General features: G+C 49.6%; 1 protein-coding gene across 2 annotated transcripts in view; it reads left to right on the top strand.

Annotated features, from left to right (window-relative positions):
* The window catches only part of IGFBP2 (insulin like growth factor binding protein 2), a 64,238-nt gene extending 39,336 nt beyond the window's left edge, over positions 1-24,902 (top strand). Inside the window, exons 1-4 of one of the 2 annotated variants that reach the window (XM_074911305.1) lie at positions 9,991-10,009; positions 17,859-18,082; positions 19,505-19,645; positions 21,925-24,899. In XM_074911305.1, the coding sequence (XP_074767406.1) occupies positions 17,963-18,082; positions 19,505-19,645; positions 21,925-22,092 (429 nt within the window). In that variant the 5' untranslated portion in view covers positions 9,991-10,009; positions 17,859-17,962 and the 3' untranslated portion in view covers positions 22,093-24,899. Of the gene's footprint in view, positions 1-9,990; positions 10,010-17,858; positions 18,083-19,504; positions 19,646-21,924 lie in introns of those variants that run through there. The other variant, XM_074911304.1, reaches the window with a different exon arrangement.
* Positions 24,903-27,466: the final 2,564 nt, after the last annotated feature.

The following is a 27,466-nucleotide window of genomic DNA, read 5'->3' on the forward strand; positions in this document are numbered from 1 at the left end:
CCTAAAGTGAGTTTCCATGTATTTATTTATTTACTGAGATTTTATTGCTCAGCATTTCAGGGTAGCAGAAATGTCCTATGTGTTTGTTTTCTTTTGGGCTCTAGAGTTTGCCCTGCAGCCAAGCCAAATTACTCCAGCTTTGGGGGGAACTGAAATGAGAAAATCTGTACTTTGTGACCTTAAACTTTGAATGAAAGGGGATTTGGGGAATGGAGAAATGGCAAATGTTCAGAAAGTTAATATTTGCAACAGGGAAATGGGGAAAGACTTTAAAACAAAGCCCTTGTACAATGCCAATCACTAGATGATATGGTAAAGTTAGGAAGCCCTTGATAGAGAATCAGTTGGTCAAGAGGAGGTATCAGGTACATTGTCTGAGGCCAACAGCCCGGACAGAAACAGGGAAAAGGATAGCTGGCATTTCTGATACTTTAATTGTAAATGAAACAAAAGCTGGCAGGAGAGAAATTGAGAAGTGTCACATGCCTTTAAGGTCTCCAGAAGGCTCTTCCCCAGTTTACAGTGGTCCTTTGTTGATTGCTGTAGAGTGATTTATTCCTGTGGCTCTGAGAGCTGTGTTTTAGGCATTTGCTTCTCTCCAACCTCCAAGCTCTCCCAGCACGGCTGTGCTGCCTTTGGGGCAAAGGAGCAAGATGCACTTCAGTCTATTTATGGCTCATTCTACAGTTTCATTCTGGGAACATCCAGGGAGGCTGATGGCTGTTTCGGCGCCAAATATTCATCAGCCTTCTGCCATATTCCATTTAATTTGTCTGGATGACTTCTCCAGTGACCTCTCACATTTTCCACCACCTGATGTTCTATTAAGAGTTTATTCTTTCATTGTATCGACACTGCCTTGCTTCCTGTCTGATTTAAGGATATATGCTAACCTCATCAGTCATGGCAACTGCTGCTTTTGTAAGGAATCATCATCTGGAGACCCTCATCTCATGCTCATCAGCTCCACAGAAGCAGGTCTGATCTGAGCGCTGCCCTTTTCTGTGGCAGAAATACTCAGTTTTTTGGGTCAGCCCATGCGATGTCAGATCTTCTCCTAGGTGCACCCATCTTTGGTGCTCCCAGGTTCATTTTTCACAGCTTTAAGGCCAGAAGGATGGTGTCCTATCCTCAAGCCTGACTCCTGGTCCAGTTCAGAAGACAGATTTTTGCTGTGTGAATTGCTGTTTTTACTAGAGTGCTACAAAAACTATGAAGTTTTGACTTTAAAGTCACTCACAACAGGAGATGCTATCACAACCCATTTGTAAACTGTGCCAGTGGCTAGTTATCTGGATTGTCCATGTTTGCTTCATCCCGTAAATAGTTTTCATCTCAGTAGAGTATTTGCAACAGTCATTAATTTCTTTTTGATCTTCATATACTTAACTAAAGGCGAAGTAAAATTTTCCCTGGTTGCTCTTTTTCCCTTCTAATATGTTACCTCACCAATTTACCCTGCTTTCTTCTGTGGTGTTCCATTACAGTTGTATTTTACGAATGAGTAAGCAGCTTGTGGGAAACTTTCTCTACAGGTTATATTCACTTTTGCTTTTCATTATTGATTAGCAGTTTCTATTCTCCTCTTCTCTTATGCTCCATCTTTTTGCTGCTCCATCAGTTTACGTAGTACTCTGCAGACCTCAAAAGAGGCAGGGTGCTGTCCCACTGATCTCTAGTCTTCCCATGCATCTCCCATGCTGCTGTTGGGGGCTTTAGGTGCAGAGATGATACAGCTTTGCTGGGGAGGACCCAAATACTGAAAGTGCTGGGTGCATTTTGCTCCTTTGGAGCTTTCTGGGAGTAGAATACCTTTCTACTTCTTCAAAGAGAGGGGAGGACAAATTGGAAGTACTCTGGTAATTTGCTTGGCATGTCTAGAAGAGGTAGCGCATGTGGTGCATTATGCAGTCTGGTCTGTGTGTGGAAACAGCAATTGCTGTTAAAAACCCACCGATCTTTCATTCCAGGCATGTTGGGCCAGTTGCATGATGAAACCTGACAAATTTTGCAGGGCTTGTTCAGCCTGCTGCGTGGGGCCCGCCTCTGCTGGGGCAGAGGACCCAGCCTCCTTCCAGTGAAACTGGACCTGCCAGTTCTGCTCTCTTAGCTGCTGTAACAAATCCTGGCTTTGAATGCTCTCTCCCTGCAGAATTTGCATTGCCACTCCTGTGAGGTGTTAAATGCCACCAGCAACTCTTCACTGTCACTACAAACACCTCCCTCCAGGGCACCAGTTTGTTGCTCCTTCAGGCACACTTTCCAAGTGATATAGGAGGGAGTTGTAGTGAAATGAGTCTAACTTGGCTGTTGCAGCTTTAGGGACGTCTCTGGTCGGGAAAAACTTGATGAACAGATCTGTGGCTGTGTAGGGACCAGCCCAGTAAAGCCGGTAGAAATGAAATCAGCCCAAGGATTTTCTTACCATGGTATTCAGTAGGAAGAGTCAAATGCAGACGTGATGATTGCAAGTGCATGTGGCTGTGGCTGTCCATCTTGAAGCCTGTTTAGTGAAAACTGGGATCATCTGTTTGCCAAAAGCAACACACTTTTCCTTTTAACCCTCAGCAAGCCTTCCAGCTTTAGCCCAGCCAACACCATCATGGTTTATTTAGCAAGTCAAAGCGTGGTGAGGCCAAGGGAGCGGCATGAGAGAGGCCACAGCTGGGCTTTGTGAGAAGCAGGGATGGGGCAAGGGAGAAAACAATTAGGAAAATTAAAGTATTTTGGTATGGAATTTGAGTGGGACTTGTAATGTTCAGTGGTAAATAGACAGTTAACCAATGCCAGATCGTCTGCTGGACATCCTCTTAATTACTTCAGCCTGTGCCAGACACTGATATCCTTGAAACCTGAAAAATCCCATTAGAAGGTGCTTTTATTGGGGCTCAGCCAACATGCTTTGCAGGCTTTTGATGAAGAGCTGCACGTGACAAGAGTGAGTGCCGATGGGTTGGGGCTGTCAGGGCAGCAACAGGGGTGGCACTGGAGGGGTCTCTCCCCGTATTGGGGCACCCTGTGCAGCTTGTCAGGAGCTTGCAATGAATCCTATAGTCTGGGGGGGCCTCCCAGCTCTCCAATTAGACAGGCAGCAGTAAGAGCTGCTGCTGTTTCCCATGTGCTTTGGCTTCGTTCCTGTGCCCTCAGCTTGTGCCAAGGCCCTTCTGTATTTGTGAAAAGGCCAGGCATTTTTCTTTCCCTTTAAAGAAGAGGTGTCCTGGCTCCCATCCCCTCCCAAGGGCTGTGGTTGATTTCAGAGGCATGATGGAGGCATGTGTGGCACACAGCAGGTGCATGTTGCTTTCTGAAGCTCACCCCTTGATTAAGGGGTCTTCAAAACCTCTCTCAACAGAGTATGAAGACCTGCACTTTGGTGTTTAGGTCTTTCTGATTACTTGTTCCTGTGGGCTAAGCACTATGAAATCGTGAATAAGGGGAGGAATGAGAAGATCGCTATTTTTTAGCTCATTCGGCATCCCATGAAAAGGTCAAGCAGCACATCTGGGGGAGCAGGGCATGGAATTAAACCATGAAAGTAATTGCTGTAGGAAGTTAGAAATGCCCTTGATATAAATGGCTTCTAAAAGGAAGTATAGAAATTCATGGAGGGATGGCTGGCTATGAAATATGAAGATCCATGTGCAGTCTCTGGCTTGGAAAGTCCCTACACCATTGGTTTCCAGAAGCAGAGCAAAAGATCAGTCCTATGCTCCTCTTAACATCTGCTGCTGACCACAGCTGTAGCTGCTGGTGGGTCATGGAGATTGCAGCCTGGAAGAGCACACTGGTGCCTTGGCAGGGAGACATGAAGAAGAGTCATGTGCTGGGGTCTCTAACAAGCTGCGTGCAGCTGGATGGGCCTGCTCTGCTCCTCCCTCAGTCTCTGCATGGATGAGCCTCTGCGTCATGGTCAGCTTGTGTTTCGGACTCGTGACTGGTTTGGTCTCTGCACAAGGAACCGCCACAGCCCACTCCCTCTCTCGCTGGTGAACGTTGCTGCAGGTGCCCTCCTCTGTCCCCTCTTCATGGCTCTCGGTCGAAGGGGGGTTAACATGGCATGCACATGAGCCACATTCAGCTCATGGGCCATATGGGCCTTGAGCAGAGGACACACAGTCAGAGGCTCTGATTGCAGGTTTTGCTTTGTATGTACTGCAGTATCTAAATTCTCTGCCTTACCAACTTTGGAAGATGGGATGTCCTTGTGAGGATGACTTGGATTGGTCTTCCCATGGGTAGAGCTCAGCTGGGTTCAGTTGGAAAGCCTAAAGGGACTTTTTTGGTAGGAAAGATGTCTCTGCTTGGTGCATATGAGCCATGATGGAGGAGGGGAAGAGGACAGGGAGGGGTTCAGAATTCATAATGTGCCTTACTGACTTCCTCCCAAGGAATACAGAAGAACTTGTCTTGTTAAAGATGGAACTGTTTTCCTTTCCAGTGAAACAAGAGTGCCTGAGTAACTAACTCTCAAACCCACAGCAACACCCACTTACAGTTTGGGATAGGAAGTGCAGAGCTTAATTACGTTTTGACCCTCTTTCACTTCACTATTCAGATGTTTCTTCCCTTGGTCTTGAAGTCTTGTTGGACTGGGACAGGAAGGACCTGGGGAGCTCATTCGGCTGCTGCTAGTACGCTTTGCATTTTACTCGCTTCAAGGGTGGCTTTTGTGTTTAGACATCTGAGAAAAGATACCAGGCAGCGGGGATAAAAGATGGTTGGACTTAGCACTGCAGCATGAAATCAAATTGGAACACGGCATTGGGAAAGCTGACAGTGCTTTGAATATCTTACTCTTGTAGGAAGTGGGGCAGGGAGGACATCGCCTGCTTCCTTCCATTGGAAGAGTTGAAAGCCAGCACTTACAAGGTGTGACGCTGACTGAACAGGACTCCCCCGTGGGTGGGAGGCAGGAGAACAAGTAGCTGATGGTCAGGTCAGCACATCTGGGGAGATGACTGATGGGGGCACAAAAAGCAAATGGTGTAACTGAGGAGCTTGCTTCTGAGTGTCCAAACCAGATTGTGGGATTGCTGCATCACAGCCATGATGTGTGATGAGGCATCACTTTTCATCTAGCCACTTACCCTGACGCTGCAGTAGTCCTGGTTTCAGCAGTTTGTCCTGCTTTTAAAGTTCCTGGGCTGCAAGTGTGGGTTGCATCCTGTATTAGCGTTAAGTAGCATAATGCATCTGCTATGCATTTAGTACTTGGTGAAAGCCAGGCTGCCCACTGAGCAGTCCTAGCCTCAGTCTGCAGTGAGAGAAATGCTGTCTGGGGTAGTGTTTTAAAGCCAGGCTCCAGAGACACTGCTGGTACCTGTGCATGCCAGATCATGGTCTGAAAGCTGTGGTGAGGTGCTGGGCACATGTCCCTGGAAGAATGCTGTTGTCCAGAAATGGTACCCTAGCTCCTTCCCAAAGGAGGGACTAGTCCTGTTGTTCTCCCAGTGGCTGGGAAGCACTTGGGGTGGCTTAGTGGGAAAGCAGCCAGCTTTGCAGCCAGTACTACTCTCTGTTCCCAGCTATTGCGTGCCTGATGTTTCCTTTCACAGGGAAAACACAAGCATCTTCCAGTGTAGGAGCTGGCAAAGGGGCTTGCAGGTAACCTCTCCTCTGTCTGGGGGCATGAAGGACCTTTGTGCTTCCCGGAGGAGATTTCAAGCACCCCATGCATCGGATGCAGGCTTCCTGAGCTGGGCTTTTCTGTTGTTCAGGCCACCTGGAAGGATGTGCCAGAGGAGGCTTGCAGCGTGATTGTTTGTGAGCAGTAGCTGGCACTAGCACAGTCTGCGCTGGGTGGATGGAGGGGGACGTGGGGGCTGTGTTTTGATTCTGCTTTTCCTGTTTGTTGTAACTTGGCAGAGGCAAAGTTTCAGAGACTGCAGGGGCAGCAAGATCCTTTTTCTTTTCTTTCTTTTCTCCCTGGCATGTACTGCGACACTTTCCGCCAGTAACTCTGATTTTTTTTTTTTTTTTTTTTCCAGGAGGGAGAGTGGGAGGGGAGAGTTGGTGTGTCAAAGCTCTGCAGCTTTAGAGCACATAAACCCAGAGTATTTAGGATGGGGTTCATTGTCCAGAGGGGAGACTTACCTAAAAGGAGTCCCCAGCATGTACGCAGCTGTCACAGGGGCTTTTTTTTTCCTGCTTCGGGTGGGATTTCAGTGGAAAATATTTTAAAAAGGAAGAGGGAAAAATCCAAACCCAAACCGCACAAAACCCTCTCCCCAAGGCCTGTTCAGAAAATGGAGATAAAGCAGCAATAAAGTCAAGTGCTCAATTAAGCCAGATGTACGTGCTTTAAAGCACTAACAGATGCGGCAACAGTGGCTCTAATGAAGTGGAGCTTTATGGACTGAGTGTGATGGAGGTGGGTGTGTGTGCCTGTTGCTTCCCGATGGGAATGGCGCAGCAGTGCTTTTGTTCTGGGGGCTGATGAAAGCCCTCCGAGAATGTGGGTGCTCGGAGCTGATGTTTCCCACTGTCTCTTCGGCTCATGCCCCCTTGCCCTTGGGATGGCTGCGGTTATGGTGCTTTTCAGCTGCAGTGGTCTGTCTGAGAGCAGTGAGGGTGGGTTAATTACAGCACTCCAGGGCAAACTATCTAATGACAGCCTCCCACCTTGGTGCTCCTGGGAGGTTGCGGTGGCCCCCTTGATGTGCTCCTTCCCCAGACCCTATGCCTGGGGAGTTACATGCCCTTAAATGACTGCCACATTTTGAAAATCTGGGGGTTCAAAATGCAGCAGAAAGCTGTGAGGATGCTTTCAGCTGCAAGATGGATAAAGGCCATGTAAAACCTGATATTTACATGCTTTACAACACCTGCAACATATGGCATGAGTGATGCTTGCTGCAGAGCAGCCAGCTGGGTTTTGGCTGGGGAGGCTCAGCTGGGCCAGGCTTAGAACTCGTGCAGGATTGGTTTGGAGAAGGACTTCAACATCAGTATCCCACAAGCCAGATGAATCTGTCCAGCATTTTGGGGTGAACTCCATGAGAATGCCAATCCTTCTTGAAGCCAGGGGATTCCCTGGCATTTTCTTACAGTAGCTCAGTGTTTTAACTCTTTGTCTTGTTAACACAGGCATGGGTGGTTTGCTCTAACTTGGGGACCACCCCACCACCACATACCAGCAGCTCCCTCCTTTAAAGGTCTCTTTGCCACAAACCTGGGTATCTTCCAAGCTTTTAGGTGGTAGCCAGATCCTACCACCTGGAAAGGGGTGCTGTGTAGATCAAATGCACAGCATACACACCAGGGCACTTGGTGCTGAGCGTGCTGGCTGGATGTACATGAAATGCTTTCTGGAGCTGATTGAGTGGAAAGCTGATTGTTGCACATCCAAGCTTCCCTTCCAGTGGTTCAGCTGGCTTATCACATCTGTCTCCATCACTGTGTTTTGTGGTGGTCTGTGTTTTAAGCTTTGCAATGCCTCCCTCCTCCTTGGGAATGCAGCTGACTGATGTTCCCCTGTCTTTTCTTCCTTCCTCTACCACAGTTTTATGACTCTCTCTTCCTGCCTTTTGCTCAGTGGGAGTCTGCATACTCCTGAGGTTGGATCTTGGGCAACTTCATGGGTGGCCCAAAATACAGAGTCGTTTGCAAACAAAGTGAGGTCCAGCCCCTTTTTCTATAAAGGCAAGAGACCAAAGCAATGACAGCAGAGCAAAGCAGCAGGCTGCCTGCCTTGCACTGCTTCCCTCCCACCTATGTGGGAGGAAGCTTCCCCTTGTGAAGGCCAAGTGACATTGATCAGGCCATGCTGTAGGCTCTGGAAGCTGGAAGTCACTGAGGGACCATAAAGGTTGCATTACTTGCATGCATGCCTGTTGTTTGCCACAAAGTTATTGCAGATCAGCTGATCTGCAGTAAATTGCTGCCTTCTGGTAGCCTGTCCATGAGTCTGAGCCCTTCATGGTGTTAACTCTGTGTGTGTGTGTGTGTCATTCAGCAGTGGGACAAATCGGCAAGTCTTAATTTTTCAAAACTCCTCTTTATTTCAATAGCAGTGTTGTATCAACAAAGGCTTCATGTCTAAACAGTGGCAGTTGCCTTATTGCAGTAAGTGCACATAGTAAGTCAAATAGTAAATGTGCATATAAATACATATGTAAGACCAGGTTCAGTCCCTTCTCATGGTGCACTCTAAGATGAGGTGAGTTCAAATTCAGCTCTTCACCTACCTGGGAGAAGGAAGTAACAAAGGTTAAAGAAATCCAGCAAAGTGACTTCAAAACTGGGTGAAATATTGCCTTGAGAACAGATGAACAAAGTGTTTTGACATAACCTGAAACAATTGCAGTGTTGTTTAGCTTGAAAATCAAATGAGAAAAAAAATGTAGTTTGTGAACAGCTCGACTTGGGGCTTTAAATGTGGGATATGGCAACTTGGTAATAGCCCCATGAAGCGAGAAGGATAATGTCTGTGAGTGCTGGAGGAAGCTGGGAGTTGCTGGTGGGCAGAAGGAGACTCAACTAAATTACAGCAGATACTGCTTCTTTCCACCTACAATTCAGTGCTCTGGTCGTATTTGGAAGCACTTGTGCTTTGGGGAGGCGGGGGGAGTAGATACAGGATTGGCTTCAAGGGCTGGTGCTTGGCTAGAGGGCTGCATGGGTACAGTAGATCTAGCAGACCTCGAGGTGACACTGTTGGTAATTGCTGTTGGGTTCTGGCAGGGTTTCTGAGGAGAAGATAGGAAGGAATTACCGTAATAATAGTGCATTTTGAAAAGGGCAGACTCTGAGGAAACGCGCAGTGAGATTTGGGTGGTTGGTGAGGGGAGCCCTGGACTGAGCTGCCGTCTGGAAAATTGACTGTGGAAAAGTAAGATGTTATTTAAAAAATAGTAGTACAAATGGCTGAAGTTCATTCCATTTGCATGCAATAGTCATAATAACTGGAGAAGCCAATGTAGCTGAGAAGGGAGTGGAGCAATACCGGAGATAGGCAAGAGACAGCTCTCACAGGCAGGGTGGGGCACTGCCTCTGACCTTTTAGGGGGTTTAAGTCTTTTTCACTTTACTCATAGTATTTTTTTCATCCTGGTTTTGAAGCTTTTCCAGCTTTATGCAGGGCAGAAGGTCAGACTTTTGGCCTCTCTGCACACAGCCTTCCCAGAAGGTGTGGAGAAATACTCTGCCATAGGCTCCTCTGGTCATGCCCTCTCCAGAGCCACTTTCCCATCAGCTGTTGATCTTGATGGAGGTTGTGAACAGGCAGCACAGGGCACAGCTGACCTTTCAGAGCCAGAGAACATCTTTCTGGTGAGCCAAGCCATCCTTGAAGATCCAGAACAGGCAGAGGGCATTGTGAAAAACAACCCCTAGACTTCTTATATGGTAAAGACCATAAAATTTTCCTCAGCCACCTCTCCTTGGAGCAAGACATCTTGTATTTGCCTAAAGCACCCTATCCAAGAGGCACATTAGGTGGGTTTGAAGACCCTGATGGACAGATGCAAGCACTTCCTCCAGTAGTACGTGTTTCCTTGGTGCAGGTTCAAATAGATTTTTGACAGTCTGTCTCTAGCTAACTTGGTGTTTGCTTGTCACTGCCTGCACCTACAAGGGTAGTCATCTTAAAATAGAAGAGTCTGAACAGGTCCTGTATATTACACTTTTTCCAAAAATGTGTGAGAGAGGCAGAAATGTTTTGTATGAATTTGGGGAAGAGTTTCTTATATGTGATTGTGTGTCCATCAGATCATCAGTTTTTCATCAGCCCTTTCTGGCAGGCTGCAGAGTGTCGTACCTGGGAATCAGCCTTGTTAAGATTCACAGCTCCTGTAACTCTGCCAGCCTGTGGCTCTCCTGCAGAAAAGAGAGGTACAACATCCCAGTGCTGAACAGAGATCATCTAGATAATAATTAACATGGAGGCTGCAGTAAGGAAAGCTTTTCTATGCTTGCGTAGTCTGGACTGTGGGATGCAAAAGGCCCCATGGGCTTGGACTTGGGGTCAGAGATGAGCCTGTGTTTCCAAAAACAAACTGGAGAAATAAAGGTAATTCAAACATAGCATTAAAACCTGTAGGAAATGAATGAGGTGGGTTTGTGGTCTGGTTTCATTGTGGAAGGAGCTGAGCTTATACTAGAAGTCGGTGCAGGCTTTCTGGGGTGGCTGGAGCACCAAAGACCACACGGATGCATGCGAGTGACCAGGGAAGGAGAGCAGAGGCTTGGCTGGTAAGGTTAACGGCTCATTTCATTCAGGCAGAAGCACCTAATGACTAAGTAGCAACTACTCTGGGGATTTTACAGATGGGGTCAAGGTCAAATCGGGAAGCTGCAGTGCAATTAATTTAAGCTGGGAAGTGTTTTCAAGTTAATTCATTTGGTTCTGCTGGGAAGGTTGCAGCTTTGTGGAGGGCTAATAGGGGAAGTGTGTTGAAAGGGCTGAGATACGGTTCACTAACAAAGGGGAATGCTTTTATGACAGCAGGGAGCTTGGAGAGCCTCACTCCGCAAAACCTTCCAAACATGTTAAGGTCTTTCCCCTGAGCAAGCTGCCTTCACACATGTTGAAGTTAAGCACATGTGCAAAACCGCTGTCATCAGTCACAAGATGAGACCCTCTGGGTCCTCAGCCTCAGCTTTTAGGTGAGTCTGGAGAGTCTGTTGTAGGTGCGTGTTGGGATGCTCAGTAGCTCCACGTTTAGGGGAAGAGGTGGGTGAAAGAAAAAAGCAGGATTGCAAGTAGAGGTTGGGTAAATGAGGGGGCTCAAAGTGTTCCCCTGCATGTTCGAAGGACCTGAACGGTGTTTTCCCTTATCATTCTTGGCACGCAGTGAACGGCTGGCGCGGGAGGGAACAGGATGTTACAGACAACACTTGCAGGCTCGTTGTTGGCAGGAGGAGGGCTGGAGCAGACCTTCCCCAGTGGTGATTTGTGCTCTGCTGGGTCCACACAGAGTGGGCTGGTGATGTGCTACACGGCCCATCAGTCAAATCGTTTGGAAAGAAAGCTAACAAAATGAACCCTGCTATTTTATCTCTTCAGCCTGGCTGCACATTTCCATGAAATGGTGGAAACTTACTATTTTTGAGAATTGTGTTCCTGTTTGAGATGTAGTTGGCATTTGCTGACGTGTTTGTAGATATATTGGGAGGTGGAGGGGGAGGAAGACTAATAGGGAGACAGGCAGTCATGCAAACACATGCACATGCAGAAACACATAGAGGCAGGCTGTGTTATTGCACAAGTCCTGTATCCTTGGGAAACCAGTCTACAAACATTTTTATTTTTATTTTTTTTTTTTAAAAAAAAGGACTGTTTGAAGTAAAGCCCAGGGGAAGGCACATCTCGGTCTCTGACATCAGCTCCATTTCACTATCACTTCTGTGCTTGCTCCAGGGTGCCAAAGGAGTTGTTGTGCAATAGGGCACAGGTGCATTATAGGGCACTGTGCAGTGGGTAAGAAGTTTTTCTCTGGCTCTGGACCTAGGCGGATGGAGGAGGGAAAGTTGCTCTCTCCAGCCACCAGGAATGGGCAGACAAAAGAGAGCGAAGTGGGCTGTTGAAAGCTGCGCTGCGCCGAGTCAATGTCCCCATCACTTTGGAGGAGCATAAAGCATTTCCTGCAAGACGCCCGAGCCAAAGGAAGGCACTGGGTGCCCCTTGGATCACCCCTCGGTGCCAGCCGCTCAAGGCAGGGAGAGAAGCTTGCTAAGCAACCCCTGGCCAGGACATGCCGTTCCCTCCGGAGTCGTGCCCTCACTGCTGTTAGAGATGGGCTGAAAAGATCTCACAGCAAAAATAAAGGGTGTTTGCAGAGCCCCAGGGCTCTTGGCCCCAGGGGATCTTAGAGTTCTTTGTGTACAGCTTATCACAGAGGTAAAACAAGCTCTTAGAGACTGATGCAGGAATTTTTCTGGCTAGGGTGTGCAGCTGCCGTGCTGTTACTGAAGCAAGTTGGTGTGATGAAATAACCCTCAGGAGGGCAGGCAGGCAGAAGATCCTGGGAACCTGCCCTGAGGAGCTCCTTGGCAGCTCCAAGCTGATCTCCATCTCTGTGTCTCATGGGAGCCCTCAGTTCAGAGAGCTTTGGGAGACCGGGCTCTCTGCAGCCCTCCCAAAAGCTGGGTGCATGGACACCCCTGGGCTGCCCGGGAATGCTGGTTGTGTGTCCTCTGCAACCAAATCAAGTGCTTAAACATCCACATGCTGCCTGTGCAGAACTAGATGAGGCAAGCAGAGCAGGCTGCTAGCTTGGGAGGGGGGACCAGGAGGAGGTATGCGAGGGGTCCTTGTAGTTGAATCCAGAAACTCCTCCCCAGTTAGGCCTGTCAATGGCTATTGAACTGCTGATTCCCAGGAGAGGTGGGGAGGGATTGCTCTGTAATTGTATCCTTTCTTCTGTTCCTCCTCTGAGCATCCATGTTCAGCCTCTGTGAGAGATGTCCTGGGTCAGGGGGACTTCTGTGTCTGCATCCCTTCTTCCATTGCCCCCTCTCCTACATGGCCCATTGCTTATACTCCCTCTCTGGCATTTCCCAGTCGTGCTTCTTTTTTCGTGCAAAGTGAAGAGTGAAACTTGAGCAGCTGCTTTGGTTTCGTCTCTGTCTGGAGAGCTGCATCCCACCCTGGCTCCATTATGCCTGGGGCCAGACCAGGTACTGGTGCCCCAGTGTTTCCCCTCTGCTGCCAGCTGAGCTCTGACCAGTGCTGTGCTGTGGCTCATCGCTTTGCAGTTTGGCAGTGGTTATCAGCAAACCCTGGGTCCTTTTTGGGGTAGGATGGGCCAGAGGGCCCAGGGGGGGACTTTGTTCTTGGCAGCTTCTGCTGCGAGGAAATTGCAGCGTCGGTATAATCCCCGCTGGCAAAAGTTTTCTGAGGTATCCGAGCTCCAGGTCAACAACACCCACACTACAGCTATTGCACAGGAACCTTTGCCCAGGGCTCTCCTAGAAATACTTTACAGACTGATGAAGCAGAGGTCACTGGGGCTGCAGTCTGGGTTTGTCTACTACCCTACCTTCCTTCAAGTAATTCTCTGACCATGGCTTTTGTGCATGTTAAAGGTCAGGTTTAAAGGCCCTGCCTGCTCTCAGCTTGCGAAGGACAAGTGCTGGGTTTCTGGCAGCCTGGGACAGGCAGTTCTGTTCCTTAAAATAAAAAGTGGCAAGCAGGACCCAGAGCAGGCACTTAAATTATTCTGAAATGGTTGAACTTGTGGCCACAAGAAGCTAAAAGTGTTAGAGGGGACAACACTGCTTAGGGTGAAAAGGGTGAAAAATCACTCTCTGGATGCCACATTCCTGCAATCCCAAGTGTGCTTGCTCCTGTGCAGTGCGGTGCCAGGGCAGGAGTGCAGGCTCCTGGGTTTGCTCATTGATTCCCTGTGAGGCTTTGAGAACGCTCTCAAATTTGAATTTTTCCCTGCCTTTGTTTCTTACTGTGTGCAGCCCAGAATGAACACCTTTCTCTTCAGGGTAATTAATGAACTTCATAGTGCATTTGTGTCCTCAGAGAGAAAGCACTGGCCAACAGAGGCTGCAGTTGCCGTGGCAGAGAGACATAAGCACCCTCCAGCCCTGGACACAGCCAGGACCTGAGGCTTATGGGGCTCTGGGCAGGGTGTTGAAGGCCACTTGGGTGAAGCTTTCTGTGGGTCTGGGCCCTTAATCAGCACTTAAATGCTATGCAAACACCGTGGGCAGATAAGCAAATGCATGTGAAACCCTCTGGGCAAGCTGTCCTGTTGGAGAGGACAGCTATCTTCTTGGCATGGTGCATGCTCCCTGTGATACAGGCTGGCCCTCTCATGCAAAGTGAGTGCTACTGGCTCAATCCCGTCCTGCAGCCCAGATACGCTTCAGGGTTCTTCAAAGGGATATAGATGTATTTTTAACTTCAGGCAGCTGCCTTTTTCTACATGGTGCTTTTTTCTTCTTGCAGCTCTGGAAGTGGCAGGTTGTTTTTAAGCCCCTCTGTTTCTCAGCTGTCTCAGCGGAGGTGCCTAGAGGTCTCAAACCAGATTCCCGAAAATTTCAGCACTGGAAATGGGTAGCCGCTTTTGAAAATGTTGGCGAGACTGTGTAGCTCCCTACAGACGTTAGCTGATGGCCGTTTGAACACGCTTTCACCTCTGCCAAGTCCTCGCCCCATTGAAGCCAATGGGAATTTTCCTTGAAAAAGACCATAAAGAAATCATTTTCTTGGCGTGGAAAGAGGTGTTTCATGGGCTTCACATCAGTGTTCAGGAGAACTTCAGCTATCTGCTTTGATTCCTGCCACACTTGTCCCACCCTGCACAAAGCTCTCTACCTTTTGATCCAAAATAACACAGGAGATGTTTTCCACATGCCATAGGAAAATGGAAGAACTATAAAACATAATTGTTTTGGAGTTTGGCACCATTCCGTTCACAGATATATTTAGTGGGAATTGAAATTGGTCAGCAAAAGGGCGTTTGCCAGGATGACAAACAGATTAAGGTTGTGTGTCTGAGGCAACTGCATACCTGCCCATCCCATGCCGGTAGGGTTGGTGGGTGGCTTAATTGTTTCATGGATAGTCATAAGCAAGCACGCACAACTCACTACTTTTGGGCAGCATTAAAAAGCATCATCTGGCTGTAAAAGCTGTCGTTTGGCTCATGGCATGCTCCGTGTTCTCCTGACCTTGAGTCTTGATGTCTCCACTCCTGTCGTCACTACTGAGCCTGTTTGCTCTTTGAAATATGGTCCATCACACCTGGTGCTCAGCCTCCTCCCCTGCATGCAGCTTTTCCATGAAGGAAATGTCAGTGGTTTGTACATGGGGCCAAACTCTTCTGTCCCATCTTTATTCCCTAGTGACTGACTCCAAGCCCCAGGTCAGGAGTGCTCCTCCAGAGAGCAGAATTGGATTTGGGAGAGGGGAAAGCTGTGATGGAGCTCTGGCATCAGCCCAAGGTCAATCAGTCCAGCTTGGCAGCAGGTGAAGGTATGGCTCACCATGGCTGGCTTGGCCTTGGAGAGGAGAGCTTGCAGTTGATAGCAGCTAGACCTTCCTGGCCTCTGCTCTAGGCTTGCTCCTGTGGTGGTGCTTGGGGAGCCAAGACCAATCTCTCCTGTCCCTGGGTGTGTTCATGCACATGGTCTTGCACACTCTGCTCACATCAGTGGTTTTCTTTGGGCTGACATTTGTTAGGATTGGAAAGTGAGAAAAATGAGCAAAAATATTATCAGAAGCAGGTTTTGTGAATGAATCAGCCGACAAGAGGCTTACCAGCTTGCCTTCATTTACTAGCACAGTGCTTATTTGGGCAGATGTCTATATATTTTAGTTGGAGGCAGGAAGGAGCGAGAATCGATGGGGGAAGGCACTGCTTCCAGTTTGCTGCTTTTCCATCAGTTTGTACCATCAGTTTTCTGAATGAAGCAGGGGACTGCAACGTGTCTGAGATGCTGCCCTGCTGCTACACTTGTTCTTCTGCTGTTGTTGACAGCTTGGTGGGACAGCAAGGAGAGGAGCACAAAAGATGTTGGAAGGCTAAAACCCTCCTAAGCAGCTAATTGAGGATCAGAGCCTGGCCAGCCTTGCCCATCTCTTGCACAGTGTTTTTTCATTTGATCCTGTCTGAAGGGCAGGCTCATGGCCTTCTCTCTTCTCACTATGTGTTTCTAATTAATGGGGAGACTGGTGTATAAACAGAAGATTCCTGCTCAAAATATTCCTTGTCCGGCTCCTAGGATGACGGCCAGATGGCAATCGCCAGGCAGCAGCCCAGACTTTGAGCTTGCCCATCTGGCTATCAAACCTGGTCCCAGTTCTCATCTGGAATCAGTGTTGAGGAAAGTCATGGACTTTGCCAGATTGGTTTTGCCCTGTGTTTGCTTTTCAGTTGCTACCTAAGCAGCTAAAAACCTGCAGACCAAACACATTTAGTATTTCTGGGAAGTGGGATGATCCCAGTACTGGGAGATCTGAGGCCAAAATGGTGAGGAAGTTCAAAAGGATGTTGGACAAATCCATTGAAGGATGGGTCTCCTGGTGGCTTTTAAATCCTGGGGGTCATATGCAGTCTCCACACATGAAAGTGCTTTTACTGATGGTCTGCAGCACAGATTGGGAATGGTTCTTCTGACATGTGTCCCCAAGCAGCTGCTGGTGGTCTCTTGTGGATGGCATGCTGGGCTGGAGTGGCTCTTTGATCCAGCCCACTTGAGCCATTTTTTGCTATCAGTCTGCAGGCAGCCACACATTTGCTGAGTAAGTTCAGACAAAACTCTTCTTGCAGTTTCTCCTGTGTGAGCCTGGGGTTGTAACACCTGAAGAGAGCTTGGGAAACTGTGGCAGAAATAAAACACTTGATATTATGATTTTTCACTCTCTGTCAGGACTGTAGAGCTGTGCCATGACAAAACATCATGATGCAGCTTCTGAAAAATAGGCAATGTTAAAATCTGTAAATGCTCTGTATGCTTGATCTTCCAAGAAGCAGGAGAGATCCATAAATTAAGCATTGTCACATGAGCTGAACCCATTGCCTGCCCTTCATCATGCACAGTTTCATGTGATTTCTTTACTTCTATGTAAGTGCCTGAGTTCCAGATTGCTGGAAAGCTGAAATCAGAGGTGCCAGAGAGAATGCTGATGGTGGGAGAGGGTGGGTGCTACAGTTCTTCCTTGGCATACGCTAAAAGATGCTTCATGTTTGTCACCACTGTAGGACCGGAATGGCCTGGTCTGTCACTGGTGTAGGACCTGTGGAGCTGCTGAAGAGCTCCTATATACAGAGATATATACAGAGACATACTTAGTCTCTGTGGTAAGAGGTGATGTGCGTGCATGGGTTGAATCATAATTTGGGCTGGAAAGGACCTCTGGAGGCCTTGGTCCAAACCCCTGCTTAAAGCAGGGCCAGCTTCAGTGTTAGATCCAGCTACAGTGTTAGACATGCTTGCTCAGCCAGATCAGACTGGGCACCAAGGAGGGGTCAGCTGTCACCTTCTGGGCTTCTGGAGCAAGCAGGAGGAATTGAGATCTGTTCTAATTGCTGCTGCAAAGTCCAGAGGGACTAGTGTCTACAGCATCGTGACCACTGTGTCCTATTTGGGCAAGAATTGCTGTCAGAAACAGCACCCAGTGAACTGGGAAAATGCACAAAGCAGAGAATGGAGGAGGTGGAAAAGTCCAATGTTTATTCCCAGATTTTTACTAACTGATTTTGAAATGGCTGAATTAGCTGGGGGTCTTGTGGCTTGCAGCAGTGGTGGAGTTGGACCCAGGACACATGGGGTTGTTCCATGGTCAGCAAAAGTGGCTAAATGCAGAAGTAGGTAGAAGCTAAATGAGTAATGCACTGTATGACAAATGATGCGAAAGATGATACAGCAAAGATGATCACTGAAATGGCAGGATCTCCGAGGGAAATTAGGGTGGCCATAAAACAGAGGCAAGGCATTTTTGAAATTGAGAATTTATTTTAGCACATTAATACTGAGTAAGTATTCCTGGAGATACTCTGGGGGATGATAGATGGACTCAAGGTATTGTTACTAATCACTGTGGTTTTAAGTTTTGGAGCTGAAGTACACTTGGCATCCCTAATCCAACTGGACTTCTGAGGGGAAAATTACATTCTTCAGGAAGTAATTTAGAAGGTCAAAGAAAAACCAGAAAGAACTTCTCCAGCAGCGATTTCCCCTGCTCTCTAAACTGTCTTTTAGTGTGGTAATAACTCCAGAATGAAAGGATCTATTCTCACCTTCCAGATGAAAGGGCTAATGCAATTTAAAATTTTTGCATGCAAAGATTTTATGGTTTGGTAACTGGCCATGCTTGAAAGTGATCCAGGATGGGATGAACACGTGAGAAAGTGCCTGGCTGAGCTTGACCCTTTCCTTGTCTGCCCTGTCTCCTGCAGATAATGGTGATGACCGGTCTGAGAGCATCCTTGCCGAGAACCATGTGGATGGGACCACAGGGATCCTGGGTGGAGCTGGTGGGAGGAAGCCCATAAAGTCGGGCATGAAGGAGCTGGCAGTTATGAGGGAGAAGGTGAACGAGCAGCAGCGGCAGATGGGTAAAGTTGGCAAGCCCCATCACAACCATGAAGACTCGAAGAAGTCGCGGCTGTCGACGGGCAGGGTGAGAAGGCAGGAGGGTGTGGGGAGCTAATGGAGGCAGCTGCAGGCTCACCAGGGAAATGCTGAATGCAAAAGCCTTAGTGACATTTACAACAAACTGTCTTAAGGAAAAAAAAAAGGGGGGGGGGGGAGATGGGGAGAGAGAAAAAAGGAAAAGTAAATGTTTGTTTTGGCCTGAAGCTGGGGCCCAGCACATCATCTGATGACCTTTGATGTGCTGGCGAGGAGGTGTTATTTTCATTGCTGCTTCACCTCCTGACAGCAGAGCCGGGGAAGGGGGGTCCCGCTGGCTTGACACCTACCTCCGCAGGGGTGCGTGCATGCCCTTTGCCCGCGGACTGGCTTTCTCACACCCTTTTTCCCTAAGGAAGTGCCAGGGATAGCCCAAGGGGATTTGTGGGGGCTGTCTGCCTCCTGCAGGGCAGCCCCAGTCCCGGCTGGGGGGGCGCCGAGCCCCCGAGGATGAGCTGCGGGGCCGTCACATAGGGAGGGCTCCGGGCACTCTCCCTCCAGTCCTTGTCTGTGGCTTCCCTCTAGTGGGCAGCTTGGTCAAAGCAACTAGATGAGATGGGGATGGAAAGCCTCCCCAAAATTTTGGTCCATAATACACATCTTTATAAACATATAGTGTGTTTATATCTGGGAAGTGCAGGGACAGAAAGGGCCTTAAAAGAGCTCCAAGGACAGGCAAAGAAGAGATTCAAAATAAGGTGTGGGCACTGTTGAATTAGAGAGCTCCCACACTGCTGATGATTCTTTGGAAAAAAGAAACCAAACCAGCAACTGCAAAAGCAGAGAGGTGCAGACTCACTCCAGCTCACATCAGGTGTAATTCAACCATACTGCCTTGGCGGGGAGCCCTGGCTTGGGGCTGCTGTGGAGTGAGTGGGATGCCTCCAGAGGCTGGCTTTGCTGGGTGCTCTCGTTCCTGGGGCTTCCCCTCCTCTCCCATGGGGTCTTACATGCTTTGAGTTGCACTTCTGGGCCAAAGCTGCATCACAGATGTGGGATCTGGGCTATGCTCGTGAAAACCCTCCTGGTCTGTCTGGATTAATCCTGCTTCACATCACTTGTTACCACCCGTGGGACCCATGGGAGCATCTCTGAGACTTCTCTGTCTCCACGGCCTGTGACCTGGTGTCATGATGGCTCTTGGCCACATGAGGCACATGGCACACGGGAGAGATGTGCCTGTCTCCCTGTGTGGATCTCCACACATTGGCATGCACAGGCGTGCAGCACTGGGATTTTGGGTGCCTGCAGGTGGAGTCCGCAGCGGGACCCTGTGGCAAACCCGTGTCATAAGGAGATGCACACAGGTGTTCATCCCTACCGATGTTTCTGTTGTCCAAAGTGTAGACATTGAATAGTCCCATTGCCCTGATTTTTTTGGTTTTGTTTTCTGCTTTCTGGACTCTTTCAGACCCCTTGTCAGCAGGAGCTGGATCAGGTCCTGGAACGTATCTCCACTATGCGGCTGCCAGATGAGCGAGGTCCCCTGGAGCACCTCTACTCCCTCCACATCCCCAACTGTGACAAGCACGGCTTGTACAATCTCAAACAGGTAAGTGCTGGGGAGAGCCAGAGCCCCAGGGCTGGCTGCCCTCCCGGCAGCAGCCCTTGGCTCAGCATGCATCCCCGCCATGGACAACCACGGAGGACACACACAGCTCAGGGCTGGGCTGATGTCACATGCATGGACTGAGCTGTGGGGTTAAACAGCAAATATCACATGTGGAATGGACAGGTTTAGAGCCAGGTGCATCTGCAGCCATGGGCTAGCAAGTGGAGATGAGAGACCCATGTCCACATGTGGCCACAGGCAGCCCAGAGGCAGAGAATCTGTTTAGTTCAGGGCCCCTTCCTTCCTGTGAGAGCTGCTTATCTGTCTAGGTCTATTTTCATGTGCTTTGAGCCAGGTCTTATTCTGGCTGGGCCCCACTACAGCGGAAAAGCAGAGAGGGGCTGAATGCTGGCCAGTCTTACAAACAAAGCAGGAAACACTTCTCCTGGGGTCAGGAAGGTTTCTAGTGCGCTTTACTGGTTTTCCTCCACAAATTGAGGCTGGTCCCACAGCTCCAGGAGGGATTCCTTCCAGACACGAGGTGGGGGTTGGGCTGCAGCATGCTTCTGAAAGTATTTATGGGACCCAAAAGGACTCAAATGACTTAATGTGTGTCTGTCTGAATTCTGACTTCTTGGTTTTATTCATGCAAAACCAGTAGGTGTCAGCAGCTGAGACATGGGGGAAAAAAATGCCAGGAAGAACCTCTTGGGCAGCAAGACAGCAGCTTGTCCAGGGTTGACTGGCAGCCATGTGTGAATAGTACCTGCATATGAACACCCCTTATAGCTATGTGTAACTGAGCCTTTGGAGGAGACCCCAGAAAACCTGCTGTTTTCATAGCTAAGCCTTTTTCTCAGGGCTACTTCTACCCCTTGATCAGGCACATTAAAAAAAAAAAAAAGAGTAGGATGCTCTAAGATAATCTCTCTCCATCCCTTCTCTCTTCCCGGTCCTGTCTGGACCCTCACCCTCCACTTCCCCCTGAGGAGCCCCATGGGCTGGCTGGATCCCCCAGCATGAGCACACTTGGAAAGGGTGGATGGAGCAGAGCTGGCAAATTCCCTGTGAGGATATGAGCCATGTCTGGGGAATGAGCCTGGGCAATGCAGCAATGCATCGTGTGCTACAAAAGAAAAGACAGTCTCTGCTGCTTCTTGTGCCTGGGAAACACTCAGCCTGCACTCAAGGGTGCAGATGGGTTATGCACTGGTCACTGGTGGAGAAGAAGAGGGAACAAAAACTGTGTTCTCTCCTCCCCACCCCTCCTGCCCTGGTTAAGGGCAAACAAGGCAAATGTGAAGCGATAACCATTTCCCTCCATCTGTGTTTTCAGAACTGAGTACCAGCTCTTTCTCATTTGATGGAAAGTGGATGCCAACAAAAGCATTCCCCATTGCTCCCACCTCCTGTGGGACAGTGCTTGGGTAGAGGGTGCCTGGATGCACTCTCCTGATGGGGAGATTTTTTTCTTCTTTTCTTTCTTTTTATTCCCATGAACAAGGCTGTATTTTGACCTCAGTCCTGCTTCAAAAAATGGACTGAATTCAGCTTTACAGAATGCATGCAGAGGCTGGCCTGCTGGAGTAACCTCTGTGTCTCCCACTACACTCTATTCAGAGATGTATCTGCTGGGGATGGAGGGATAAGCATCAGGTTCAAAGTGCCTGCAGCCCTTCCAGGGCAAGAGGAGGATGATAACTAACCATTAGGGCAAGAAACTTCTCTCTAACGAGAGCAGGCTGGGTGGGGCAGAGGCGAGGGCCCATGGTCCTTATCTCTGTTCTGGGAGAGAGTGAAACCCTGTTTGGAAACATATCTGTGTCTGTCTGTGGGGGCCTTGCTCTCATGTTTCAGTTTGTTTAGCCCAATTTGCAGGTGAGAAGCAGCTTACTCCTCTGTCAGTCTGACTCATCCCTCTTCCCTCAGGGATTTTTAACTCGATGGATGCTTTAATCCACAGTTGACAGAGCACAAAGCATCTTGGGGACAGTTGTCCTTGTGGTTCATTAAAATTGGCTTCTTGGTCCCTGGCATAGCCCCTGGGGGAAGAGGTCCAGCCCTCAGCCTGGACTGCTGGAGCAGTGATGCTGGTGCAGCACAGACCCTGGGGTGTCCAAGTGTAGCATCCCCAAATTTTGCCTAAATTCAAACTGATAACAAATTGCTGGAGAAACCCCAGCTCTGCCTGTGTTTGGGCCTTGGGCTGGTGGGGTTGGGAAGGGAATTTTGTTCCCCTATTGCTTCAGCTGATGCCTGTCCTATCTCTCTCCCTGCAGTGCAAGATGTCAGTGAACGGGCAGCGTGGCGAGTGCTGGTGCGTGGACCCCATCCACGGGAAGGTGATCCAGGGTGCACCCACCATCCGTGGGGACCCTGAGTGCCACCTCTTCTACACAGCCCATGAGCAGGAGGACCGGGGAGCACATGCCCTGCGGAGCCAGTAGATGGACGTGATCCCACTCGCTGGAGGCGGCTCGCCGTGGCCCCAGTGCTGGATTTTACATGGGTTTCAGCATGTCTCTTTAGGCTCTGGAAGAGACTGGGGTTGGGTCCTGCGTGCTGCCCTCCTTCCCCTGCTGCCCGGCTCCTGGGGAGGGGAGGGATAATGGGAGGGGAAGGGCGGTGGGGGGGTTGCAGGGAGAAGGGACTGCTTTCCTATAGTCTTTCACCCAATGTAAGCCAGAGAACCAGTCTTTTTTGCTCCTCACCCTGTGGCCCTGCCCTCCCTGCTGCTTCATGGCATCTTCTCACACCCTCCAGCACAGACCGCTGTGTGCTCCCCAACACCTCCCAGGGGACAAAAAACCCTCACCATGGGCAGGAGTGGAACAAAAAACAAAGGAAAAAACCCACCCTTTCCCCCTCTTTCCCTCCCTTCCCCAAGACCAAAGACTGTAAATACTGTCGCCTGCCTCTTGCGTCCTGCCGGTCCCCTGTGCCCCAGCCCAGCCATCGGTCCTGGCATGGGATGCAGTGTGGGAGGGAGGGAAGGATGAAAGACTCTAGCTTCCCAGCTGGATCATGCTGGTGTGGTTGGGACGCATCCCCCAAAGAGGCATCAGTGAGGGAAAGGGCTAAGGGTGAGATAGCCCCCTCCAAAACACCCCTGGGTGCTTCCTCTCCTGGTGCTGGGGCACAGTCAGCCCCACAGGGACCCAGCTCCAGCCACTGGTCTGGAAGGACAGGGCCTTTGGGTGGCGGTGAAGCTAAATGCTTGGTTTTCCAGGGGATTTGAAGGGCTGTTGCCTAGTATTTCTTAGGAACAGCTTATGCTGAGGGAGCTAAAGTGAACTTGCTGGGGCTGGGTGGAAGGATGCCTTTGTAGATTTAGGATAACAAGCCAGGGAGTGTTTCTCTCTCTCTCTCTCTCTCTCTCTCTCTCTCTCTCATTCATTCTTTCTTTGTTTCTAGATAGGAAAAAACCCATCTAAAACCTGCACTCCCAAGCAGCTGCCCTTGTCCCTCCATTTTTGCATGGGACTGGAGTGAGCATCTGCTATTCAGCACACACTTTTTCTTTTTTTTTGTAAGTAAATTACAGTATATATCTTGCTTTGTAAAGGCCCTGACACACATGTACCCCTCTGCCCACATACACATTTGTATAGATTAAATCCCAAGTGATTCCAGGCGCTCTGAGAGGTTTTGCGCTGGACATGTTGCTCCGAGGAGAGATGTGCCTCTGCTTTATTTCGCCTGTTGATTTCTTTCTGTACAGAACACACCAATGCTGAGAATAAATAACTTCCCCGTTACCTAAGCAAGGAGATTTTATTATTTTCTTCCTTTTTTTTCTTTTTCCTTTTTAATATGGATACCGTTTGCAGAGCAATTGCAAAAATCTTCTCCTCACAGTAAAAGTCTCAGGCTTTCCTTAAATGAAATCGAGGTGGAGGAGTGGGAAATAAAGCATCTCCTGATTTCTGGCAAATGCTTCTAAGTAGCAGACAGCCTCCAGATCCCAGGTCCTGCGTGGGGTTAGGTTGAACAGGGTGGAGGAAGGGGGTTCCTTGGTAAGTGTGGGTGCTGACTGGAAGCACCCTCTGCCTGCATGGTGGGGGCCAGGCAGCAAAACTACCTGACTGTGACCATGACCTTCAGGGATGAAACCAGCCCCCGGGGACTGCCAGCACACCCCAGAAATGCCAAAAGGTGCTGGAGAAAAACCATATTGGGGTCTCCACTGCTGATACCTCCTCATCTGGGGACTCGGGGCTCTGGAGGAAGGGGAGTGCTGGCATTTGTTGCTTTTTTCCCCCCTTCTTGGCCCCATATTCCAGATCCCAAATGTGAAGGGCATAGGTGGTCTCTGCAAATTAAGCTGCTCATGACTTTGAAGGGGTTTGGATGTGGCAATGGAGGAGACAAGGGAAAGGACCCCATTTGGAAAGGTAGAGGTGGGGGTGTATGCACGTGGATGTGTATATGGAGTGAGTGCATGAGAGAGAAAGAAAACACACCTGCATGCAAAGCCAAGTAACTGTAAAAATGATGCTACCTGTTTTCTGTTAACATCCAAGGGTGTTCTGCTTTTTCATGTAAACCTTGCACATGCTGGCTCTCATCTAAAGTTTGTACTTTTTGTTTTGTTTAGGAATCAGGAAGTTTTCTTTTGTGTTTTTCTCTTTTGGAAAAGCTGAGCTACACAAAGTTGGAATAAATTAAATGGGATGCCAGAAAACTGTCATCTTCCTCCCTCCCCACTCCCCTCTGTTCATAGGACATGTTTCCTTGCCTAGTGCATCACACCCAAATTTGGGCCTGTTCAGCTTTTGTCCAGGGGGTGTAGTAAACACCAGGCCCGACAAGCCATGATGGGAGTTGGACCTGTCATCATTACTGGTCCCATTTGTACGAGCAGGGAGGAACTGGTGTCGCTTGTCTGCTGGCCTGCTATGTTCCTGCTCCACTCGTGGTACCTTGTGAGTCTGCAAAATGTAACCGTACCCTTGAGTTCTCGAGTCGACATCTGGTCAGCACATGTGTGGAGACCATCTCCCTGCCTGACAGAAGGTAGATTTGGTGGAAAAAGGTGGTTGTATCCTACTTTGCTGGGCAGAGAGGGCAGCAGCGTGAATGCCCTGTCCAGTGTGATGCTCGTGAAGCTCCTTGAACTGCTGAGGAGCTGCGTGAGAGCGGTGGTTCCTGCTCCTTGAACAGGTGCTTGGGCAAAGGCTATAAGGAGAAGGGAGCTCTGCTCTTTCCAGCTTCCCAACCTTGGTATGTCAGGGGCTTCTTGAGGTGGCAAGAGCATCCATTGGTGCTGTTCATTAGCTGGCAGATGGACCTGTTCTCTATGAATCATCCAGGCTCCTTTAAGCTGTGGTTTTGGTCTCTTCTGCATTCCGTGCAAAGGTTTCTTGGCTGAGCGGAGCTCTGCAGGGAAAAACCCTCCATGGGGGACCCTCCAAGGGCTCTCTCCTTTGTTTGCTCAAAAAGAGCAAAATTTGAGCCAGCCAAAAAGTCAGCCTTAGTGTTTCTGTGTGAAGTCTTTGTCTAGATGAGGCTGCTGGACAGGTGTAAGGAGGCCTGGGCTGCATGTGGTATCAGGACTTGGCTGAGCTGTTCCACTCCTGGGGCCATGGAGACAGTCCTCTTGAAGGTCCTGCACCTTCTTGAGGGTGAGAGGTGCTGCCTGAGGGAGCATGATGGCACAGTCCAGTGCCTGGGGCACCACAGGGAGGCAAAGAATAACAATAATAATTAAAACTCCAAGCTGCATTCAATTAAAACTGCAGCATTGAAGGAGAGGCCCTGTGTGGCCCTGACAGCCAGCATCCAGGTGGCTGTGGTTTCTCTTTGGCCACCCCAAAGGAAGGCAAAACCACTGGGCTGCTTCCCCATCTGTTTTTTCCTACACCATGCTAGTACATTGAGTGGGACTGATGTGTGCTGAGGGGCTGGGCAGTGGTGGGGAGCACCAGGAAAATGTATAGGGATAAGAGGTTTGTGAGCATATGGGGCTGCAGGGGAGGGGGGACAAGCAGGGTGAGCAGTGGGATATGATCTGGAGCACATGGGAAAGAAGCAAAATTAACTTTTAGTACCATCCTGTTTTGTGCCCCTGGGGGGAGCTGAAGGTGGCTCAGGAGGTGCCATGGGGGGGATGCCAAGTAGTACTGTTGGGCATGAGGGTGCTCCAAGCCAGGTGCTGCCCAGGGAGGGCTGGGGGTGGCAGAGGTGCCCAAGCCCACAGCCCAGCCATGCCTGGGGCCATCCTCCAGTTCAAGGGCTGGAGGCGAACAGGAGGCTTCAGCCTAGCAAAGGGAGCCTGCAGCTGGGGCAGAAGGACTGCAGTAAGGCAAGGGGAGCAAAGAGCTTCTGGTTAGGTTTCCCCAGGGTTGCAACATGGCCTTGAAGGCTGCATATATGTGTGTGCATGGGTTTGATGGGTGTCACTGCTTGGATCCTGGCTCTGAGGTTTCGTCTGGGTTTCTTTGCGTGTGTGCTCGGGCACTGAGACCTGGCCTGCTGCACGTAGCGTAGTAGGCGAAACCCCAGCAGCTCCGGTGTACACACACAAAACGATCTACACTGGCAAACTACAATTTTAGCATAGCACAAAAATTATGCAGTAGTATAATGCAAACAATATTTAATATGAAGGCTATAATTAGTGTAAGACTGTGTGACTGTATCTATGTACCGCTGTAGCTATCTACATACATGTATGTAGCCTGTGGGTAAGAGTATAATTTACTAGCCCACTAGCTGAGGTGGGGGGCAGGGCGGGGAAAAGAGCCCTAAGTTTTTGGCTGGAAAGCCCATTTTCAGTGCCTGTGTGGCTGAAAGCAGCAGCAATAGATATTAAGAAGCTTATTACAGAACGGGTTGTTAGGTGTTGGAATGGGCTGCCCAGGGAGGTGGTGGCGTCCCCGTCCCTGGAGGTGTTTAAGAGTAGAATCAACATAGCGCTGAGGGATCTGGTGTAGCTGGGAACTGTCAATGTTAGGTTAATGGCTGGACTGGATGATCTTCAAGGTCTTTTCCAACCTAGAGGATTCTGTGATTCTGTAATGCCTCTCTGCTGGGCAGCACAGGCAGCGCCGCCTGGTGCCAGCTGCGACGCCGTGCGGCTCCTGCACCGTGGGTGCCCGGGGGAGCGGGCCCAGCCTTGGGGGGTGCCATGGGGGGACAGCGGGGTGCAGACTCCCCCACCTCGTGCGCCCAGGGTGTCAGTTTTTGGCCCCATCCATGCTATGGGGTGAGAAAGCCATCGGGGAGCAGGTGGCCGAGCCAGCCGTGGGTGGTGCAAATAGGATGGGGGATATGTTTTAGAACACCGCTGGCAACCAACGGTCCCCAGTGGGAGCCCGAGCAGACGTTTTTTGCTTTCCACCCTGCTCTGGGTGCATGGGGTGATGTTGGCAGCTGGGGTGGATGGAGGGGATGAGAGGCACAGGAGGTGGGAGATGAGGGAGTGTGTGGGTGGAGGGAGAGGCTGGACCCGGCATCCGGGAGGACACGAGGCAGTGGGAAGGGTCACCATGAGGCATCTGAGGACCACGGTCTAGCTAGGCTGCCCAGGGATGCTCTTGCACACTGGGGTAAATCTCCCTGCTGCCTAGAGAGGGCTGAGGCTCAAACATCCTGTCTGATTCCAAACTGTGGAGCTCAGCACGACGAGCAGCCAGGCCCTCTTCCCCCATAATCTGTCTGAACACAATTGCCCCACTACCACATGCATGCAAAGAAATTGCTAAAAAAAGGAAATAAATAGGGCAGCTCTGCTTTAAAGACACTCTAAACTCAAGCTTGCAGTTTTATCACTGCCTTAGAATATTGCTCTGGTATCAAAAGCTCTCCTAAACCATTGCC

This window comes from Athene noctua, chromosome 7 (genome assembly GCF_965140245.1).
Source record: "Athene noctua chromosome 7, bAthNoc1.hap1.1, whole genome shotgun sequence".
Classification (NCBI taxonomy): domain Eukaryota; kingdom Metazoa; phylum Chordata; class Aves; order Strigiformes; family Strigidae; genus Athene; species Athene noctua.